General features: G+C 41.3%; 1 protein-coding gene across 1 annotated transcript; it reads left to right on the top strand.

The window, feature by feature from the left end:
• Positions 1-50: 50 nt before the first annotated feature.
• On the top strand, positions 51-21,318 carry CHMP4C (charged multivesicular body protein 4C). The gene is made up of 5 exons (XM_044424424.1): positions 51-383; positions 11,090-11,267; positions 12,589-12,697; positions 15,194-15,302; positions 18,624-21,318. Exons 1-5 carry the CDS (start codon positions 179-181, stop codon positions 18,686-18,688), a joined length of 666 nt encoding a protein of 221 aa, XP_044280359.1. The 5' UTR covers positions 51-178; the 3' UTR covers positions 18,689-21,318.
• Positions 21,319-21,324: the final 6 nt, after the last annotated feature.

Raw genomic sequence — 21,324 nt, 5'->3', positions numbered from 1 at the left:
GGCGCTTTCCACGGCGTCAGCCGGACGCAGCTAGGAAATGCAGTAATCACCGCTTTTGGCTTGTTGTTGCGCTTCGGGGAGGTGCTTAGGCGGGGGCGCTACGCGAAACTTCGAGGAGAGGAGAGCCCGTCACCATAGTCCGGAGTCGATTTCTGGATAAGTTGGCGGCTGGGTAAAAATGAGTAAAATACAGAAGTTTTTCAAGGGCGGAGGAGGCTCTGGCTTCCCCAAGGGGAAAGGCAAAGGGGGCCCCACCCCCCAGGAGGCTTTAGCCAGGCTGCGGGAGACGGAGGAGATGCTGACCAAGAAGCAGGAGTATCTGGAGGCCAGGATAGAAAAGGAGCTGGCGCTGGCTAAGAAGCACGGCACACGCGACAAGCGAGGTGAGGCTTTTGTTTTTCTGGGCCAGGCCTTCACCTGAAAAGGGATTCAAGTTCGGGAAGTAATGGACTGACTACAGATGTGGTTTCAGTGCCAGAGTATTCAGTCTCCTTAGGAAATAATTCCTCTGAGTATGTGCAGAGTACAGTTCCATTACTGTTGACTAATAGCAGCTTTAACTCCAAGATTTGCGTTTTAAGGGTCAGGGCAGTCTTTTGTCTCTCACTCCTTAGAAATTAGTCTATTGCGTGTGAAATGATGCAATATATTGCAAAATGTATATTACATAGGAGGTAGTTTCCGTTTGGCACTGAAATTAATTGCATGCCTCTAAATCATCTTTGAGGATTTGCACACTGTTATCTACTTTTAATTTTTTTGATTCGTTTAGGGAGTTTTTGATGGTGTGTGTGCTGATGGTTAGCAGTTGCAGTTTTTATCTTGGTTTTAGCTTGCTTTATTTGCACTACTCTGTTAATATTGTTTTACATTTTTGTAACCTCCTTAGAAATGTTTCTTTTTCTTTTTGGTCCTGAAAGGGTATTCATTTATATAAAAATTGAACCCCCATGTATATGTCATTTGAAGGCATGATTGATCATTGCTCCAAGTATATATCAAGAGCATGTGTATGTGCGTGCACACCCATTCGTAATCACAGTGTGTTATTTGATTCAAGGAATGCAAACATTCAAATGCAAGACAGCTCCCTTTTTGGATTCCCAGGCAAATATCCTTGAAATCAGTGATATCATCAAGCAATTCTGTTATTGGGTGTTATAGAAATGTAATTAACTCTTTGGATGGTTCATGGACATTTAAAACCTAAAATACAGCATGCTGAATATAGAACTTCTGAAGTTTAAAACAGAATTTTAGAGTATGTACATCATGGTCTTATGTGGACACTCACGGCAATGGCAATCATATTGTTTCACTTTGGGAACAATCCTATGGGCCCCTATACAGCATCCATGGGGTTCTAAGGTATATAAAGTTTCCCAAGTACAGAGCAGGAAAGTGGATCTGTGACCTCTGTCCTTTCTGTGGAAAGAACAACATTGCCTGCTCTCTGAGGTCAGGAACTCAATCTTAGAGAAGGGGGCATTTCAGTGGGAGGAGAAGAGAGCGGAGATGGAGGATATGAGATACCTTGTGGACTTTCCGGCCTCTTTTGACACACCCCAGTTAGATGGACAAAAACCTTTATCTAGCAAAAGCTGCATAGTGGGAACATGAAGAGGCAAAGATTGCTTTTGTACCTCTTCTTGCTCTGCATAGCAGCTTAGAATAGTAGAATTGGATGGTGTCATGAAGGCCATTCGGTCCAACCCCTTCTGTTGCAGGACACCAATTTACACTATCCCACTCAGATAGTTGTCCAGTTTCTTTTTGAATCTCTTTAGTGTAGGAGAACCCATGACCTCTCCAGGCAACTGATTCCACTGTCATATTGCTCTGACAGTGAGCAAACTTTCCCTGATACCTAGCCTGAATCTGGATTGTCACAACTCGAATTGATTATTCCGTGTCCGGCAGGCTGGTATCAGCAAGAAGAGATGTTGACCTTCCTCTCTCTGACAGCCTTTGAGGTACTTATAGAGGGATATAATGTCCCCCATCAGTCTTCTCTTCTCAAGACTGAACATGCCCAGTTCGCCAGTCACTCCTCACAGGGCAGTTTTTCCAAACCTTGGATCATTTTTGTTGCCCTCCTCTGGACTCTTTCTAATTTTCTGCATCTTTCTTAAATCTTGGTGCCCAGAACTGGACACAATATTTCAGATGAAGTCTGACTAGGGAGGAGTATAGGGGAACCGCCTGGCGCCGTCGTTATTCGTTTTTCGGCGCCAGGCGAAGACCTTTTAATTCAAATGTCATTTTAATTGTTAATAGTATTTATTCATTTTATTGTTTGGCCAGGGCGACTTAATTTATACTGTTAATTTATATTATTCTATGGAAGTTTATTTATGGATGTGAGCCGCCCTGAGGCTTCGGCGAATGGGGTGGCATAGAAGTCTCCTAAATAAACAAACAAATAAACCACTACTTCTCCTGATTTGGAAGTGACAGTTCTGTTAACGCATTCCAAAAATAGCATTTGCCCTTTTGGCAGCTGCCTCGCATTGTAGGCTCATACTTAGCCTGTTGTCCACAGTTACTCCCATTTCTTTTCCTTTTTCAGTTCTGTTGAGCCATGTATGGTAGGCATGTCATGGGTAGAGCTGGCAGGAGTCAGAGGTCAGACTAGATGGACCAGGAGGCCCCTTCTGACTCACTCTGTTTCTATGTTTCTATGTATTCCCCATCTTGTATCGATGCATTTGGTTTCTTTTTCCTAGGGGGAGGACTTGGCACTTGTCCCTATTGAATCTCATTCTGTTGCTTTTAGCCCAGTGTTCAAGTTTATCATGATTGCCCTGGATCCTCATTCTGTCTTGCAAACCTCTTATAGATGTTCATTCTGATGCTTGTATACCTTGTATTGTGGGGATTAATTGTCATTAAGGCCATTCAGTCTTAATGACATTTGGGAGCTCTCTCGTCCATTCTGGACTTGGGTCTTGAGCTTCTGCTCCAAAGTTATCTCTATAATACCATTGCTAGAAATCAGCTATGTTGTCTCTTCATGCATTCTCAGAAAGGAAACACATTATTACAATATTGGTTCCCCTAAATTGTCTCTGTATAATTTTATCTCTATATATAGCCTATTGTTTCTTTTGTGTGTAGCACATTGAACTTTATACCTACTTACTTGGAAGTTAGGTTAATAAATGAGTGGACCATTTTCAATTAATTTGAAACAGTAGCATGTAACTTCTGGCCTGGAGGCCTTTTGGTCTAATTTGCCCCGCCCCATCTCTAACAACCAACAATAATTTGATGGTTTCCTGGATTCTCTTTCCTGGATGGTTTCCTTTCTCCTGTTCTAAAAGGTTGAAATGCCCTTCCTCAAGCTTAGCTAGTGGCAGAATGAGCTTTAGTTTAATTTTAAACTGGTATCTTTAGCATTGTGGTTCTGTCCCTTTTGGCTCCATCCCTTTTGCCTTCTGTCCTGCACACCCCTGGAATGTACCCTCCCTGCCCCCTGCCATCTTCTCTGAATGCTGAAAGATGCTCTGCACCTTGGGAATAAGGAGTCTTTGGAACTGGATAATTTCAGGCTGTGTCCAGAAATTATATCTTTCACCCCTAGGTTTTGCTATGAAGTCTAGTACTAAATTTAGGCTGCAATCTTGAATGCTTATACCAGGGAATATGTCCCATTCCTTTTAACATCTTTAGAATTGCTCTGCAACCATTTTACTGGGAACCAGGATTGAAGTGCTTCTTGGATTTGTGTGTTTGCTTCCTTTAATTGTCTAAAATGTCCCTACATCATAGTCTTAAAAGTATGAAATCTTGCATATTTTGGTGATATGCTTTTCGTATATCATTGTACACAGGCTAGACTATTTTGGTTTATGTACAGACTTTTACTAGCACTTCTTGTTAAAACTAAACTGAAGATCATTATGTCTTATAAATAACTATGTGCACGTGAAGAATATTCTTGGATTTTTTAAATCTGACCTAAAAAATAACATGGTGTGTAACAACTTTAGTGCTTTTCCTGCTTCTATAGACCCACCTTAGCTAACCAATAAAAATTGCAGCACGAAGTCATGTAGGTGTGTTCTAAACTTTTATAATGGTATACTGTGTGGCTTTGTGACTGCACTTACGTTTTGACCTTCAGTGTTGACTCTACCCTAATTAAAAGATGCAAGTTGCATGCCTGTGTAAAAGCCTTTCTCCAACCTGGTACCTTCCAGATGTGTTTGAACACAACTCCCAGGAATTGGCTGGCTGGGAATGATGAGAGTGAGTTATACTTCTAAACATATGGAAGGCACTTAGAGGGTGTGTTTCTTTTCTGGATGAACATTGAGTGGATTCAGGAGGTGAAGGAGGCAAATTATGAGAAGCAAAATGAAGGAGTGGTTGTTGTGGGGTTGTTACTGGACATGCAGTTCTGTGGCAGATATGCATAAAGAAACATGCTTAGAACACACCTAAGCACACTTTCCTTCTTAGCAGAGCCCAGAGAATTCCTTGGTATGCACCTGACGGCAAGACAGGGAAGCAAGAAGGAAGAAGCCTAGAATGCAGGTGAAGGAAAGCTCATGCGAAATCTGCCTGAACACAAAGCAGTTATTTTCTACCACTGTTGCATCTTCTCAGTGCCATTCAGTGGAGCTTTGATTCATAGCCTGACACAGTCAGGGACGGAGAGAGAAATGGTAGACCCCTCTGTAGCACACTGTAACAAGGCTGGGCAGTATGTTAAAAACAAAGTTGTTCAGTTCCATCATAAGTTGAATGCTGCAATTAATACCTAAAAGGTAAAGGTTTCCCCTTGACATTAAGTCCAGTCATACCTGACTCTAGGGGGCGGTGCTCATCTCCGTTTCCTAGCCGAGGGAGCCAGCGTTTGTCCGCAGACAGTCTCTGTGGTCATGTGGCTGCATGACTAAACACCGAAGTGCACAGAATGCTGTTATCTTCCCACCGAAGTGGTACCTTTTTATCTACTTGCATTTGCATGCTTTCGAACTGCAAGGTTGGCAGGAGCTGGGACAGAGCAACAGGAACTCACCCCATTGTGCTGATTTGAACCGGCAACCTTTCAGTCAACCAGCCCAGCAGTTTAAACCACTGCACCACCTGCAGTCCCTAATTAATACCTACAGCATTACTAATACTCTCCATTAGTAGAGTTGCCCAGCTCCCCTTTTATTGGATGAGTTTGAGTTGTTGAGGCCCAAGGGCGCAAGTAAGGTTGCTTGGTCAAACCTAATTGACCAGTTGTTAGCTTGACTCTTGCCATTCATAGCTTATTACCAGTAATTGGGAGGGGGTATTAGGCTGGATCCAGGTGGTTCTTGAGAGAAGGAGTGGTGCCAGCTTTCTTAAAAGAGACAGTAACTGGGCCTTTAAAAAGAGCTTAAGTCCAGGTGAGAACATTACAGGGAGAAAGATGACTGAGTGGTTGATCAATTCCAGGCATTCTTATATGGAATGGATTATCTGGTTTTGTTTAAATTGAGCTTTGGTCCTGGTTTTGGAATGGAAACTGGAATTTCAGGTTCCAGTAAATTTTGGAATAGAAACTTTCCCATATACTCCTACTCACCCATTGAGATCTGGGAATGAAATCCTTCTGAAAGATCCATCCTGAAAGAAAGTAAAAGGGATGGCAATTAGAAGAAGTGCCTTCTTGGTGGCTGCTCCCAACCTTTGGAATGGGCTTCCTAAAGAAGTTCATCTGGCACTGGCACTACTTTCTTTTTGTCACCAGGTGAAACCTGTCCTCTTCTGCAGGTATTTCAAAAGACCTGATTTTACCACCTGCTTATAAGAGCTCACTCTGCTATCAACAGACTCTCTCCCCCTTCCCTTATTTATAATTATACTGTTGGCTTGGTTTTTAATGTTGTTAGCAACTTAGAGAGCTCTTGGCCTATTTAGTGACCTATAAATTTGGAAAATAAAAATAGACAAAATAAACTGCCTTGTTTCCTTATTGGAAGACCTCTGCCAGGAGAAGGATTGGTGTGTGGGAGTAACTTCTCTTGGATCTCTCAGCAATTTTGTTGTGGCAGGCCAGAGAGGCTTGTCTGGTGCATATATTGCAATCTTTCTGGAGACAGTAAAAGTCGTTTTTATTTTCTTAGGTATTTCAACCTCTCAGTTTCTTTTTAAAGTGCTACTATGTTTTATTTTTTGTTTTTACTTCTATTTCATACTGTAGCATAAATATACTAATGTTTAAAATATTTATGTTTTTAATGGTTGTGAACCATTCAAGAGCTTCAGCTATTGGCAGTGTAGAAATGTAATAAATCAGTAAATAAATACTACATCATAGATAATTTCCAAGCTGCAGTCCATGGCATCCAGATAGCCGTGTTCTAGCTGAACAATGGATATGTTTCCTGAAAATGTTATTTCATTTTTCTGGGCACCGAATATCCTTTAGATCAAGGATGCAGAACCTCAGGTCTGTCAGCCAAATCTGACCTCTTGGCATCTTAGTCCAGTCCTCTGGAATTCAAATGACTCTGCCTTCTCCAGGCTCCACCACTTTTCCCCAGCCACTGAACATTTGGTGGTTTTCTGTCTTTTGTGGAGTTCTTCCCCTCCCATGCTGAAAGGTCTAAATGCTTCTCCTAGGAATTAGCTATTACCAGTAAGAGCCTTAAGCTAAAATATGCTTTGACTCTGCCCCTTTTTACCCTTGGTTCTACCCACCACTGGAATGTTCCTCCATAGCTTCTCTGAAACAGAATTGGTCCCTTTGGCTGAAGGAGTTTTTGCACCCCTGCTCTATGAGTGCTGAGCAAGTAGCAAAACTGCTGTCTTGAAGATGCATAAACTCTGTGAAGATTTAAAATAATAGCAAGCCTGAGTGGCTGCTAATAGACACTGAAAATATATTTACTGTCTGTATTGCACTGCATGCCTTATGATGATGATTAGCATTCCAAGTGTATGACTTAGGTGGTCATGACTACCTTGTTGCATGAAGGTGGGTTATGATACAAGTGCTTCCTGTTACTGCAGAACAAGCCCTGCAGCTTGTTCAAAAGTACACAACATCATGTGCAAGGATGACCAGAAAGCTGTGTCAGAATATAATCCCAGTTGCTGCTTTTGCTTGACTCTTCTAAGAAGCACCTTGTGTGAATTGAATTTGCAAAAAAAAAAAAAAAACCCACTAACCTACAAATTTCTTATTATAAAACAAGAATGTCATTTTCACCACTCTTGGGTGCCTTTATAGAAGACCATTCTATATTTGAAGTGGGAAAGCCTTGAATAGAATTTCTGTAGTATAAATGTCTTCAGAGCAGCTGTGTGAGAAAGTTGTTAATAAATTAACCCGTGATCTGCTGCTGTGATGTGTGAGATGGTATTAAAAAAAGGAACAAAAAGGCCTGGACAAATGAAAAGGTGGCATCTGGCATCAGAAAGACCACAATGTACATGTGAAATGAGTCACTCTGGGAAGGCACTCTACACTGGGGGGCCACCACCAAAAAGGTCCTCTTATTAATATATATGGCCATCCTAAGGTCATGCATAATTAACCCACAATTTGTATGAACGTATGCTGTTGGTGAGCTATTTCCAGTTGCTAAACAACCTACAACTAGGTTATCGTATTATCTGAATTTATATTGGGAACAAGCCACCTTATTCTACAGCTTTTTCATATCCTGATACGTTATCATGCTTTCTGAAGCTGGGAAAGCAGTTTAATTGTGGGTTGCAGTGATAGGCTAATGAACCACTTGGGAGAAGCAACAAAAATCCCTGCTCCCCTTCACCATCTCGCCCATGCCATTGCTACTGGCTGTCCTTTCAGTGGTGCCCATGTGGCACTTTGGAGCAACTGTGACTAGCTTGGTAACCTTTAAAAAAGTCCCAGAATATTGTGCAAATATGTTTGTAATTTTTAAATATGATTTTTTGCCAGGCTAGTGTGCAATAGTGCTTATACTGCTTTCTAATCTGTGTGGTTTTCTAATCTGGTGAATTACCTTGTATGGTTCAGCTATCAGAAAGTGTCAAGGAGTGCAGGCAACTTTCAAGGCAATTGTTAAGATGAGACTGCATGTCGATTAATTTGTGCCCTATTGCCAGGAGCCAGTTGTTGTCAGCTGAAAGCTCCTGCATAGGGGGAGGGGGAATATAAAATGAAGTTTCACTAAAGGAGCCAATGAAATCTTAAAATTAAGTGCTGAACTGACACTGCACTGTCTTATATCTTTTTAGCAATTCCTAGAGCCTCCAGCTAGTCCAGAAAAGAGATATTGGCTGCTCGCAGCTCCTTTTTGGAGGACTTTACTGAATTATTTTATTGCAAGTCTCTTTCTCTAGTATGCAAAGTAATGTAATTCTTTCAGTAAATTTTGCAAAGTCACATGTGTGGAAGCAGAACTCCACTTGAACGCACTTCCTGCTGGATGCCCATGTGAATGCACGGTGTGAGTGGACTTAGGGCAGCAAGAAACGGAGCTGGATTCCATGGAGCAGAACTGAGGAAATCCAGTGGATTCCCACTGCAAACTGGATTCCTCACACATCCTTACTTCAGACCACACAGCGGGTAAACTCTTCAGGTATTTCAGAGAAGAAGCTTAGCCCAGGTCTTGGCATAGTTGGCATGTCTCTGATGTGGCTGCAGCTGGTAATGTCCAGGCCTCTTAGTGAAGGAAGGGCTGGTAATGCTTCAGATGAGCACAGTCCTCCATCTGGGCAGCAGTTGCCTGTTGACCCTCTTGCAAGCCATTTTCATCAGTCTGTCATCCCTTCTTTTGCTCTCCTATAACTTTCCTGGTTCATACACCTTGCCAGAAATTTATAGCAGCAGTTGGATGAGTCCCAGCTGTTGCTGCTAAGGGTTCATTTTTGCCTCCAGCATGGTGTGCTTCCCTTATCAGCTCAAGTCATCCAAGAGCCATGCTCCATTTTAACTTCATGCTCAGACCCATCCGTACGGTGCCTCTTCCTTGGATGTTTACAGCAAGAGAGGGAGGATGTCTTGATCTGGTGAGTTCCAGTGGACTATTACACATGTATGAAATGGAGATAATCAGCTTTTATTCAAATACAGTCAAATTTTCATACATACACAAAGTGTACAGGATGTTTTGTGAGATTTGCCCACATAAATTCAGCCAAGCCTGCAAACTGTACAATTTTATAGAGAGAGCTACCCTTTTATTTCTTAAACTGCAAACTTCAATAGTAATTTTACGCTCAATTTGTACTTATGCAGTGTATTGGTTTAACTTTATTTTGCCTAATATAAGGAGGACTATATCAGGAAAAGGCTTAATAATTTGGTTATTGGGTCTCCTGCTGTGCCATCCCCGCTGTAGTATTCTACTTTTTAAGAACTCTTGAAACGAAACCTACACATATTGAAGAGAATCTACAGAACCATAAGTGCTTTTGTGAAAGGGGACTTTTCTCTTGTTTTCTCCTGCACTCCAATGAAAAACACTCTTCTGTGGGTTGGGTACTTTCCAGAATGGTGTGAGGTGTTTGTCAAAGTTGTCAAAAATTTGCTTGTACCAAGAGGGTTAGTGATCTGCTTCTTCTGTCATGATGATGCAACTTCATTGTCGTTTTGATGGATGGAATTATTGGGAGAGAACACTCTTTTGCTCACTTTCCTTTTGACTTATATTTTGAGGGATATGGAGTGTCTGCAATGGAAGTCTGCATTAATAGGTTCTGTGCTTGCTTTATGTCCATCCTTTCAATGACATTTTTCTACTATTTCAGAGTATAACTACATTGTAAAGACCTGTGTTCTATAAGAACTTAAATGTTTCTCTCACTACTGCAATTTTCAAATTGACAATCTTCAAAATCACGGCATAATTAATTAAATATATTCTGTGTAGTGACCTGTGCTGTTATCTTTATTTCCTCAGATTACTCTCTTGATTCTTATCTGGCTCTCCCCTTTTTCTGAATCTTTGGAATGAGGAATCTTCTTTTTCCAGTCTCAGAATATCTGTCTTTGAAGTAAGTTTTCTTCCAGTATTGTGAAATGTTCAGGTTAAGTATGTTAACTACACAATGAAAAATGTACATCTCTGAAGTGGATAAATTTATTGATTAAATTGGAACATACAAGTCAGACTCCTAGACCATTTAGCTGTAATCTTGAATCCAGTTGTCTGAGATATTGGACCACTGCAACTGGCAATCCTGTGTTTATGCATTCCGCTTTAACTAACTTGGAATATTCCAGCAACCAGTGATTAAAAGCAGGGTACAATCTGTGTTACTGTTAGGTTTACATTATATATATATATATATATATACACACACACATATACATACATACATACATACATATATATATATATATATATATATATATACACACACACGCGCGCGCGCTCCATATGCGTGTGTGTGTGGGGGTGTTCTGAGTTTGCCAAGACATCTGATTCTACAGTCAGAATTTCCTAAACTAAGAGGATTTTAAGCTTGCAAAATGAGAAGACCTATTGCACAACTGTAGTTTATCTGTCTAGATGGTTCTAGGTAAAACTGAAGAAATTGGCTTCTTGAGTTTGATTAAAAAATTGGATTTCCAATAACGCTAGTTACTTAAATGACCTTGGGACATGTTTGGATTGCCCAGCCAGACCAAGAAGTCAAAAGTCAGGGGAGGCTGGTGACTCCTTTGTCACCAGAGTTCTTTATTGATTGTAGTATTCTGCTTTGCAGTATCTATCCATGGTGCTGAGCTCCATCCCCAAGATAGGTTCATCATCATGGATTGCTCCTATAAACCTCAGAATAAGAGCTACACTGGATAAGAATCCCCAGTGACATAGGGGTCACCAGCCACCTGCTTTCCCCCATCAAAAGTCCTACTGGCTGTGTGGAGTTGCTTGTGTGTTTACTCAGTTGTGGCTCTGTAGCATTAGGGGATCTCTGTGTGACCTGACTGATTCTTCAACTCTCTTTATTTTGCCTTCAGTCAAGTATTTCAGCCGACTTGTTTCTTTCCTTGTTATCTGGCACTCTGCCACATGTGGTGTTAGGTATTGCAGCAACTAGCTCCATTTACACTGGGTTATTAAGAGGTGATATATAGCTAACATCACTTCCTTTTTTTCACCAACAGCTGCATTGCAGGCCCTGAAGAGAAAAAAGAGATATGAGAAACAGCTGAGCCAGATCGATGGGACACTTTCCACCATTGAATTCCAACGGGAAGCTCTTGAAAACTCCTACACTAATGCAGAAGTGTTCAAGAACATGGGATATGCTGCCCAAGCTATGAAAAAAGTTCATGAAAATATGTAAGTGGAGAATAGGTTTAACAACAGTTTGTAGAAAGTATCCCTCATTATTATTGCTACAGTCTCCGTATGTGCACTGGATGCTACTTGTGGTATGTACTGCTAATTTAGATCCTCCAAAACTTTGGTAATATTTTGTTATCTGAATTTGCTTGTTATACTTGATGTCCAAGATTTGATTCATATGGTATTCTCACATGCCCTGTTGCAGCCCAAATTCATATTACCTGAATAACAGCTCATTACATTATCTGGTATTCAGGCAGCAGTCTCACATTGTGCATAGGGCATTCCAACTGCACTAAGATTCCTACATGCTAAATGTTTGCTTTGTCACTGAGCTGTGTGGGCACTCTTCCTTTTCATTTTATGTAATGATATATTTCATTGGGAGAAAACTTTTGCCCATGCTCTGGTCACCTACAAACTGGACTACTGCAATACATTGTATGTGGAGCTGCCTTTGACTCTGCTTAGACACTGGTCAATACAATGTACGTAACTTCCCCTAGGATACTGCCATGCAACTGCAGTACTTCAGAACAAAAAACTCCACAGGCTTTTGGCTGCTTCCACACTCAGTTCAGTGTGCAGATGCTTGTCTTTAAAGGCTTAACAGAGATTTTTTTTCAGGTACCCCAGTTAGCTGAGTTGATTGGCTGCTGGTAAGAGGCAGCTTACCAACTTACGGCAGCCATTCAAGACATGTTTTCACTCGGCCCTGATGTTTCTTTTAGGCACCAGGTGAAGAGATTGTTGTTTTCCCAGGCTTGCAATATGAGACACATTAAAAATAACTGGATGAGAGCCAGTGTGCTGTAGTGGTTAAGAGCACAGGACTGGGACTCAGACGATCTGGGTTCTAGTCCCCGCTTAGCCATGGAGCCAACTGGGTGACTTTGGGCCAGTCACAGACTCTCAGCCCAACCTACCTCACAGGGTTCTTGTTATGGGGATAAGATGGAGGAGGAGAATGATGTAAGCTGCCTTGAGCCCTTTGTAGGAAAAAGGCAGGATATAAATCGAAAAATAAATAAAAGTTATTGCTGCTTTTTATTCTGCTGTTTATTGATAGTTGTTTCATGGTACTTGCATGATTTTTTTAAAATCCTATGAGCTACCCTAGTAGTATATAGATTGAAGAGCAAGGTTGAGCGCACTCCCACATTGGAGATGTTCAAGATGCAGCTGGAAGCCATTCAGGGGTGTTGGGTCCAATGTCCTTATTGACCTCTTCCAACTTTATTATCTGTGATTCCAAAAGAGGTATATTAAACCCATTTAAGAGAAAAATGTCCTGGTTTGTTCTCTCTTTCTTCAGGGACTTGGACAAAATTGATGATATGATGCAAGATATCACTGAACAGCAAGATATTGCCCAGGAAATCACAGAAGCTATTACAAGAAAAGTTGGTGATGAGTTTGATGAGGTTGGTAATTATATTTTAAAAGACAGCCTAAATATCATTCCTTATTTTGTGGTAGATAAAATGCTTGCAAAAATACTTAACTGTGAATTTGACATCTTTAAAAAAATGCACTTGAATTCTCAGCTGATTGAGAATAAATGGCAGTAAATTAGATTTCTCAATACTCAGAAAGGGCTCTTCAGAATGATAAATGCAATGCTTTGTTAAAAGATACAGTCCTGCCATTCTCCCCAGTTATTCTCTGAGACTTCTGATACAGTAGGCAGTGTCTGTACTATACTTGTTCAGGGTTCCAGCTTTTTAATCATACCCCTTCCAGGATACTCTGTTCCGTTCCTTCTACTCTTCAGTTTTCTGCAGTCTCTCCAAACAAGTCAGTTAGCATTCCTCATCCGCTTAGCATACTCAGTGCTCTTTTGGGGTTTTCCTCTCAAAGTTCTTGTGGTGATGGTGATGTTCTATTTCTTGTATGTGGATGGTGCCATTTTGGCCACATAAAAGATCCACACTCAAAGAATGAAATTCAGTATTAGAATATATTATAGTTTAGTAATTGTACGAAATGCTGTATCTTCTTTTTTCCAGGTAATCAGAGTGGATGGCCTTGATAGTTAATGTAGATTTCAGATACATTTCCCACTTGCCCAGTGGGGTCCATTCTTGAAGAGCTTTGGATCTATCTGGTTCCATTGCTAAGATTCCATTTCCATTAAGTTTATAAAGACACTTCCATTTTGTGAATTATGTTCTAAATATTTTGCTGACCTACTGAGGGGGAACCGTAACACAGCAGCTTCGGTCTCAACCTATTCTTCATCTGGGATTGCGCAAATGGTTGAGGTAATTGCCTCGCCTCATTCCCAGAATTGTGCAGTGGGTCTAAATGTGGTTGTCTTCAAACTGAAACCCTCCCATGTTGTCCCACTACTTCTGTCATCTTTTCCCTTCCATCAAAAATCACTGGGGAGGGAAAAATGGGATTAGCTTCACAATGCCTCCCAGCTGATAGCAGCGAAAGCCCTCACCTGAAAGCAGCTGCTGAGTAGGAAAGCTCCAAAAGGGAAGCAAGGCATAAGCAGGTGCTTATAGTTTCTGTTTGCCAGGCCCTCCCCTGGTTTCTCTGCTAGCGTTGCTTCCTTTGGGGAATAGTCTGGTCACACAGCCAGCAGAATGAGTTGGGAATGAGATTAGCAGGCAGCTGAATAGCTTGCACCATTACGGGTGGAGGGATTTCTATGAAAGAAGTATGTTGTGAGCCGCCCCGAGGCTTCAGCAAGGGGTGGCATAGAAATGTTTTAATAAATAAATAAATAAATGACTGCAGAACACAAGGACAGAGAGTGGGCCATACAAGAACCTCTCTTCATGTTGCTCCTTTTTCTTTTAATGCTCAGGGTGGGCAATGCTTGTTTTTGTGGGTTTTTTGGTGTCAGTGTGGGGACTATTAAAATAATGGATCAACTCCATTTGTAATTTGAAGTGGCATCATTTTTTTCCTTGCTGCTGCCTAGATCAGGGCCTAGAGAACTGCACCAACATGTGTGGAAGCATTTCTGCTCCCAGTTTATTGGCACTTGGTTTTAGTCACATCAGGCTTTACTTGGGAGGCCAGGCTTCTTCACATTGTCTTCAACCACTTCTTGAGCATAGTCACTCATAATCTCTAAACCCAGCTAAACAGTTTGTTATTGTTCCAAGTCAAAGTTCTTGAACTCCTGGCCCAAGGGCCAGAAACAGAATGCTTAGGGATGCTACCCAGCTGTCTGAGTTTCCTCAAATGGCCACACTCCCTTCCCAGACCATACCTCCTTTTGCGTTACTGCTGGTCATTCAGTAGTTTCCCAGCTTTGTGTGGTTTTGTTCTCATTCTAAAAAGTTGAAATTCCTCTCTCAAACTTTAGTTACTGCCACTAAGAGCCTTATGCTTGAATAGGCTAGTATTTTTGTCCCTGACTCCTTTGTGCAACCCACCACTGGGATGTGGCTCTCCAGAATGTCTCAGAAATTGAATTTGGCTCTTGGACTAAATGAGGATCAGCACCCTGCTCTAAGCAGTTAGTATTGACATAGTTTCTTCAACATTTTATGCAAATTTTAAAAATTAAGAATTGTGGAACTGATGGCTATATGCATTATATTCCCCTTCTTAGTAGTAATGTGACAATTCTTTTAGTTCTAAGTGTTAGCCTGTATCTTTTTATCCTTGTGAAACTGGCAGTTCTTTGGTGCATTTTGGAACTGTTGAAATTATGCATTCAAATTCATAAGTTGCTAGTCCTCAAAAATATCATTATTGCATCTTCCACACACACACATGTAAGTCACTTTGGGCTTGTTGAAATTGCTCTCTTCCAATTTACAAAAGCTTTCCTATCTATTTGCCTGGAAGGGATTCTCTATTGCTCAGTGGAGATATATTTGGAAGATTGTTTCAGATAAGATTCTGTAGCTATAATGAACTCCATTTCTTGAAACATTACTTCTCTTTACTTTCAGGATGAGCTGCTGGCAGAATTGGAGGAACTGGAGCAAGAAGAACTTAATAATAAAATGAGAAATGTCCGATTACCAAGTGTACCGGCTACACCACTGCCATCCCAGCCTGGTAAACAGTTTTCTTGTGTTCGTGTACCTATTATTAATATACAATGTTAAAACATTTGGATAAAAGGAAGTGAGCAATTGTTGGTTAGCTGGTTGGTTCATTATTTCATTCAATTTCTATATTGCCCAATAACCAAAGTTATCTGGAGAATTAACAGAAATTCATAAAAAACCCCACAAATACAATAAAATCCCAGTGTGTAAAATTTAAAACAGGATTTAAAATTATTTGAGCAGAAAAAACAATTTCAGTAACAATTAGACCCACATAAATGTTCTGTATTGAATGTCTCTGAATGCCTTGGAGATGAGGGCAGTCTTAATCTGGTGCTGAAAGGATAACATAGTTGGTGCCAGGTGGGCTACAGCTGGAATATTATTCCATAATAGTGGAATTAACACTGATAACATTTTTCTCCTTGTTGCCACACTTTGAGCTGGTCTTGGAGGTAGCACTTACAGTGTTGAGCATAGTGTCCCAGTTGATTCAAATTGGAGAAGATGTTCAGTCAGGTATTGTGGTTCTAAGCTGTGTGAGACTTTATAGATTTGCACCAGGACTTTGAATTGAGCTTGGAAGCATATAGGAAGCCAATGCAAGAGGGCCAGAACTGCTGTCAAATGTTTGAACCTTATGACTGTTACATGTTGTGCGAGCTGCTGCTTCTGATTAGTCTTCAAGGGCAGCCTGGTCTAGAATCTGTTTCCGTAATCTAACATGGAAACTAGAGCCTAGATTATGGAAACCAGGCTACCCGAGTCCAGATAGGGATGTTGCTTAGCCCTCTAGCTGAAGCCGGTAGAAGGCACTGTGAGCCTCAAGTGACCACACTGGCTCTGGGAGCAGCCTGCAGAACCGTTTCTTCAAGGGAAGTGCAACCTCATCCATCTCTCTCCGCCCAGGCAGAAGAACCTTTCAGTAATTAGGAGCTCGGTCTTTTCTGGACTGAGCTTGAGTTTATTAGCCATTCTCCAGTTCACTGTCACAGCCACTGTCACTGGATTCACAACATCCAGAACCTCAACGGATAGAGATGAAAAGTCAAATTAGTACCATGTGCTATTAGTACATTAATGACAACCCACTCCAAACCTTCAAATACATCCATTCAGCTGTTTCATATAGATGCTGAAAAGCGTGGATATGGTGATCTGTAGGTAACCCAATGCTTGGTTATTTACCATACCTACAGATATGGTAATCTGTAGGTAACCCATGGGGCTGCACAATATTCTGATTTTCCAATATTTCTGCAGCCAGTTAGTTAGGAGTGGAACTACTGCAGTGTAGTACCCTGCATTCCCAGTTCAGACAGTTGCCCCAGACAGATACCATGGTAAAAGGTACTGAACACCTCTGACTACCAACATAACCACACACCCCTGTATCCTTTCTGGCAGAGGTAATCATACAGTGTGACCAAAGTTGTTCTATGTCAAGGCCTAGACATAACCCCACCTGATATGGATCCAGATAATCAGTCTCACCCAAGAGTGCTTTGAGCTGGCTGGCCACCATGCACACAAGGACTTTGCTCAGGAAATGAACATTAAGATCCTTTGGGTCAAGAGAGGGTTTCTTCAGGAATAGTTTCATCACCACTTCTTTCGGGCAGCATAGGACCACTCCCTCTCACAAGGAGGCATTGATCCTCTCCTTGGCCGAGTCACTCTACCCCCTCTGCTCATTTTAATAAGTCATGGGGGGGGCAAGTATAGAATTGGTTGCACTGAGTTGTCCGAGCACCTTGTGAATGTCCTTGAGCTGTAGCAACTGAATCACATATGTGGAGTTCTGCCCAACTGATTTTGTATTTTATAACTGCTTGCAGTTCCACAATCTTAGCAATGTTTGCCTAGCTCCTTAGAATGCCAAGTGGTCCTTAAAGAATCCAGATAGCCTAAAAGAGCAGTCCTCCTAAGAGATCTCTCTCTCTCTGTGAGTGCACATGCATAAACAACGTAATATAGTGGCCCTGTAGGGCTGCTATGCATGGTTGTGTTTGTGAAGCTGTCAGGCATGCAGATTAAGTTGTATGCAGTTTGGCATGCAAACTTTTCTTTCATAGGTTCACATTGGTTGGTTGAAAATACCTGGACCTGTAGTGAGCCATTTCATATGAACAGCTTGCCATTTAGAACAATTTTCCGCACAGCTGAATTTCAAGCAGTGCAGTGTTGCTATGTTTGAACGGTTACCTATTATTAGTATCGGGAGCAAGGCAAACATCCGTAGATTACCCTTTTCTTTCTATAGGGGCATTATGAGCTGTAAGATTCTTGGGAGCTGCAGTCATCAACTTACTTATTGTAGCTGCTAATGTTGGTGGGGGTCTCTGGCCATGTATCTCTTTATAGAGGGCACCAACTTTTGTGCTGCTACCCCCCACTGCCACTCTTTCCTCTTAGCACACTGGGAACCACCTTCACCTGGGAGAACCACTGATCTGTAGCGTGAGTTGCAGAACTTATAGGACTATCAGAGTGTAACACTGACATAGATAGTCTGGATGTCAACAGTGCTGGTCCCATGGTTTGCAGTGTATCAACACTAGCTGAAGTTGCTGTTCCAAGTACTGGTCACCTGATGCTTAGCAGTCGCCTCTGACACTGACATTTTTCTCCTTTTTGGGACTACTCCTTGGACAAAGACAATGCTCCTGTACTTTCTAACACCTTTAGACAAAACAATAACTGCATTTATAAACTAGAGCTAAGTATTTGGAGGAGTAACACCATCGCATATGAACATCAACAAAGAATATATTGGCTTATACTACCACCAAATATCTTGCAAGTGTCCTAGTAGATGTTCAATCACTGCAGAGAAATAGTGCAGAATTGCTGGTAGATGCTCTCCTGTATGAGTAGCTTTTAAAACTGTATAGTCTTGGATGTGGGTTTGGTTGGGAATTCTCTACTGGGAAGCCTTCATGACCGTTAGTTCACATTTCCAAGACTTTCATCTCCTGAGGTCCCATTCATCTGTTGGCCACCACTGCATCATGTCTGGATGTAACAGCAGCCCTCTTGACATATGGAGGCATGCACAGGCTGTTTGGAGTGGCCATGCTGGGTGGGAGGCCTGGGGACAGGATCTGTATCCCCAGCTTTGCTTATTGACACCTGGCTGCAAGACCTTGTGCTTAATAATCATACCTTCTACTGAAGTCATGTGTGTCAATGCTGAGGGTGTCATTTTGCGCTGATGTGGTTAGAATTTGGACTGTATGCAGTATGGCTAAGTCTTTCCACTGAGTCATCAAATTTGTACCTTGTTATTTGTTCGCATTCAACAGTTATTACTCATCTCTTTCTACAGCATCTTCAAAGAAGAGACGGGAAGATGAAGATGAAATGCAGCAACTAGCAGCCTGGGCTTCTTAACACCCATCTGCAACTGTTATAGACGTTCATAGAACATGTTTATGTTGTATATACAGAATGCGGTTGTGCTTGACAAAAGCCAAGATTGGTCCCTGGTGGAATTTTGCAGTATGTGTGTGTCTATGTATTGACTTTTTAAAAAGAGCCGGCTTTACTCAAGCCTGGGTTAGCTTTCTTCTTTAGCTGTGGTCTCATCTGACTTTCATACATATATACATACATACATCTTGAAGAAACCAGGTGACTTTTTTATATTACTGGTAAAAATTGAGTAGTCTTTTTCTGTACAGTGTTACCATGTGACATTGAGGGTGGGTGGGTGGGTGTGGTGAGGGGGCATGCCTGCCTGCCTATGGCTTAAATGAATTGAGTTCAGTTCTGTAAAAGCAAGTGGTGTTGAGAGCCAAATCACGCACTTCCAGACTGTTGCTTTTCCTTCTGGCCTGTACTGGCTTTTGCTCAAAGCGTGCTCAGGTTGTAAAAGTTGTTTGCCGCAGAGAATGGGTTCTGATACAGAATTGAAAGAGAACCCTTTTTCTGGTAGTTTTTAAGTTTGGAGTGGTTGGAATATGTGGTCCCACTAAACTCTAATTACACTGCTAGATTTATCTGTTTTAGCTGGGTTTTTATTTCCATCCAGCTATGATCTTGCAGGATCCTATGTGGAAGAAGTGAAGATTGTTGTGGTACCTTAAAGGCTAGGAGTGAAATCCTAAGCTACAGATCCATTGGTAGACAGAGGTCTGGATGGGGCACAAGTGTCCCTCCACTAACAGAGGGAAGCTCCATGAGCAGGGGTGGGGAACATTCACAGCAGGAAGTCCAGTTATGTGTATAGGAAGTTCTACCATCATGAATGTATTACTGGGGTTTCCATGGGTAGTAGGCTCTAAAATGAGGCAACTTGGAGGAGGTCCTAGTTTCAAATCCCATTTCTTCTTTTGAGACATTCCAAGATTGGCTTTATTAGCCATACCTCTCTGGAGCTATAGTACTTAAGTTTCCCTACTGGGGGGAATTCAAAGCAAGGATCTGTCAGGCCTGTTTTTTGTGACCCTGCCCCCACTAAACACAGTACTCCTGAGTTCTTTGGAAATGGTGGATTGCCAATAAGATCTTTGGAAATGGTCAATTGTCTCCTCTGCCCCAGCAGTTATGATTCTTCCTTAACAGGAAGTACGTATGCTCATTAGTGCATGTGGAAAATTACTGGGGCATCACTATTACAGGCATATGAGCCATGAAACACAAAGCCACTTTTCCTTAGCCTGCTGCCACCAGCTGTGTTGGACTGTTGCAGATAATAGTCAAACATAGGTGGAGAAAGGCTACCCTGTGCAAGTTAGCATATTGGGTACCATTTGATTTCTTTGCAAACTGACTGATTCTCATAGGAGTTAGATTAGCTTCATTTTAATAAAGGTGGCCAGGGAACAGGAAGAGTATGTTTAGTTCAGTGACCATTCAATTTATAACTCCCTTTTATCAAATCCTTTAAAAATGGAAGGTCACAATCCAGTAAATCAAAGGACTTAGCACAGCTATGCCAGAGAGAGGATAAGAATAATTTGTTCCTTTTTCTTCCTCACGTACCTTTCTTTAAAAGTTACTATTTAATATTGAGGCTTTATTGTGGTATGCCTAAAAATGGCATGTCTCCATTGTCAAATGGAAAATCTTAATACATTTTTAAGGTTGTGGCTTTTGAAATGTCCTCCTTCCCTTTGTTCACTGTCTTTCCTTTTTTTCTTCTGTCCAAATGAAGCACTTTCCTCTTTAACTATATGATACAGGATAAATGTATATAACTTTGTGTACCTTATTTCAAAAATGATCATTTTAAAATAGGGAGACGGAACTGGTTATGTGCAGACAAATTTCAGATGCATGAATAGTGCGGGTGAATAAAAATTACTGGTTTAAAAACAACTTTCTGTATTTACATTCAGCATGTTAGTTTTAGGGAGCAATCCTATTGGTGGTGAACAGAGGCCCCTGAAGTCAGAGGCTCAGTATCTTTTTGTAAAACACAGTAAGCTAATCACATATAATACTATTTTAATGGTATTGACCTGATTTTCTCTTATAAATTAGTGTCATATCAGTGGGGCAAAGGTAGATTGGCAGTCCTCCGGGCTATTAGCTGCTGCCTAATCATTAAAATCTGAATGGGAAATGTGACCATTGCCCCTTAAGTCCAAAACAACTGGAATGTTCTAGGCTGAAGGAGGATGATTTATGGCTACAAATAAGAGATGAACTGAATATTTCTAGTTAGTTCAGGTGTATGAATGAACCAGGATTGTCCTGTTGCATTCTTGGAAAAATGTGCCAAACCAGAGAAACTGACTGTATATTGATTATGAATGAGTATTATGTGTTTCTTGGAGTCAGTACATAAAATCATACGTTAAAGTTCATACCTCTTGGCTTCATAACTAAGGCACAGTTTCAACAATTGCTTGGACTGGGTGCTGAAATGAAGAGGTAGTATGGCTTGGGAACATGAATGTGATACACTGCGCACATCAGCAATGGTCTTTTGGATTCTGATGAATATATGCATTCTGTCGTGCTGCTGGTGTTAAGTATATGGTTAGATGTGTTGGGGTGTGTGTCTGTAGTCCCAACAGAGT

The sequence above is a fragment of the Varanus komodoensis genome, unplaced genomic scaffold (genome assembly GCF_004798865.1).
Source record: "Varanus komodoensis strain SLA01 unplaced genomic scaffold, ASM479886v1 scaffold14_1, whole genome shotgun sequence".
In the NCBI taxonomy this organism is placed as follows: domain Eukaryota; kingdom Metazoa; phylum Chordata; class Lepidosauria; order Squamata; family Varanidae; genus Varanus; species Varanus komodoensis.
This window is presented reverse-complemented; position numbering and strand designations above follow the sequence as displayed.

Coding starts and splice junctions, on each gene's coding strand:
- CHMP4C (XM_044424424.1), top strand. CDS start 179: ATGAGTAAAATACAGAAGTTTTTCAAGGGCGGAGGAGGCTCTGGCTTC. Junction 384..11,089: donor CGGCACACGCGACAAGCGAG/GTGAGGCTTTTG, acceptor TTTCACCAACAG/CTGCATTGCAGGCCCTGAAG. Junction 15,303..18,623: donor ACCACTGCCATCCCAGCCTG/GTAAACAGTTTT, acceptor CTCTTTCTACAG/CATCTTCAAAGAAGAGACGG.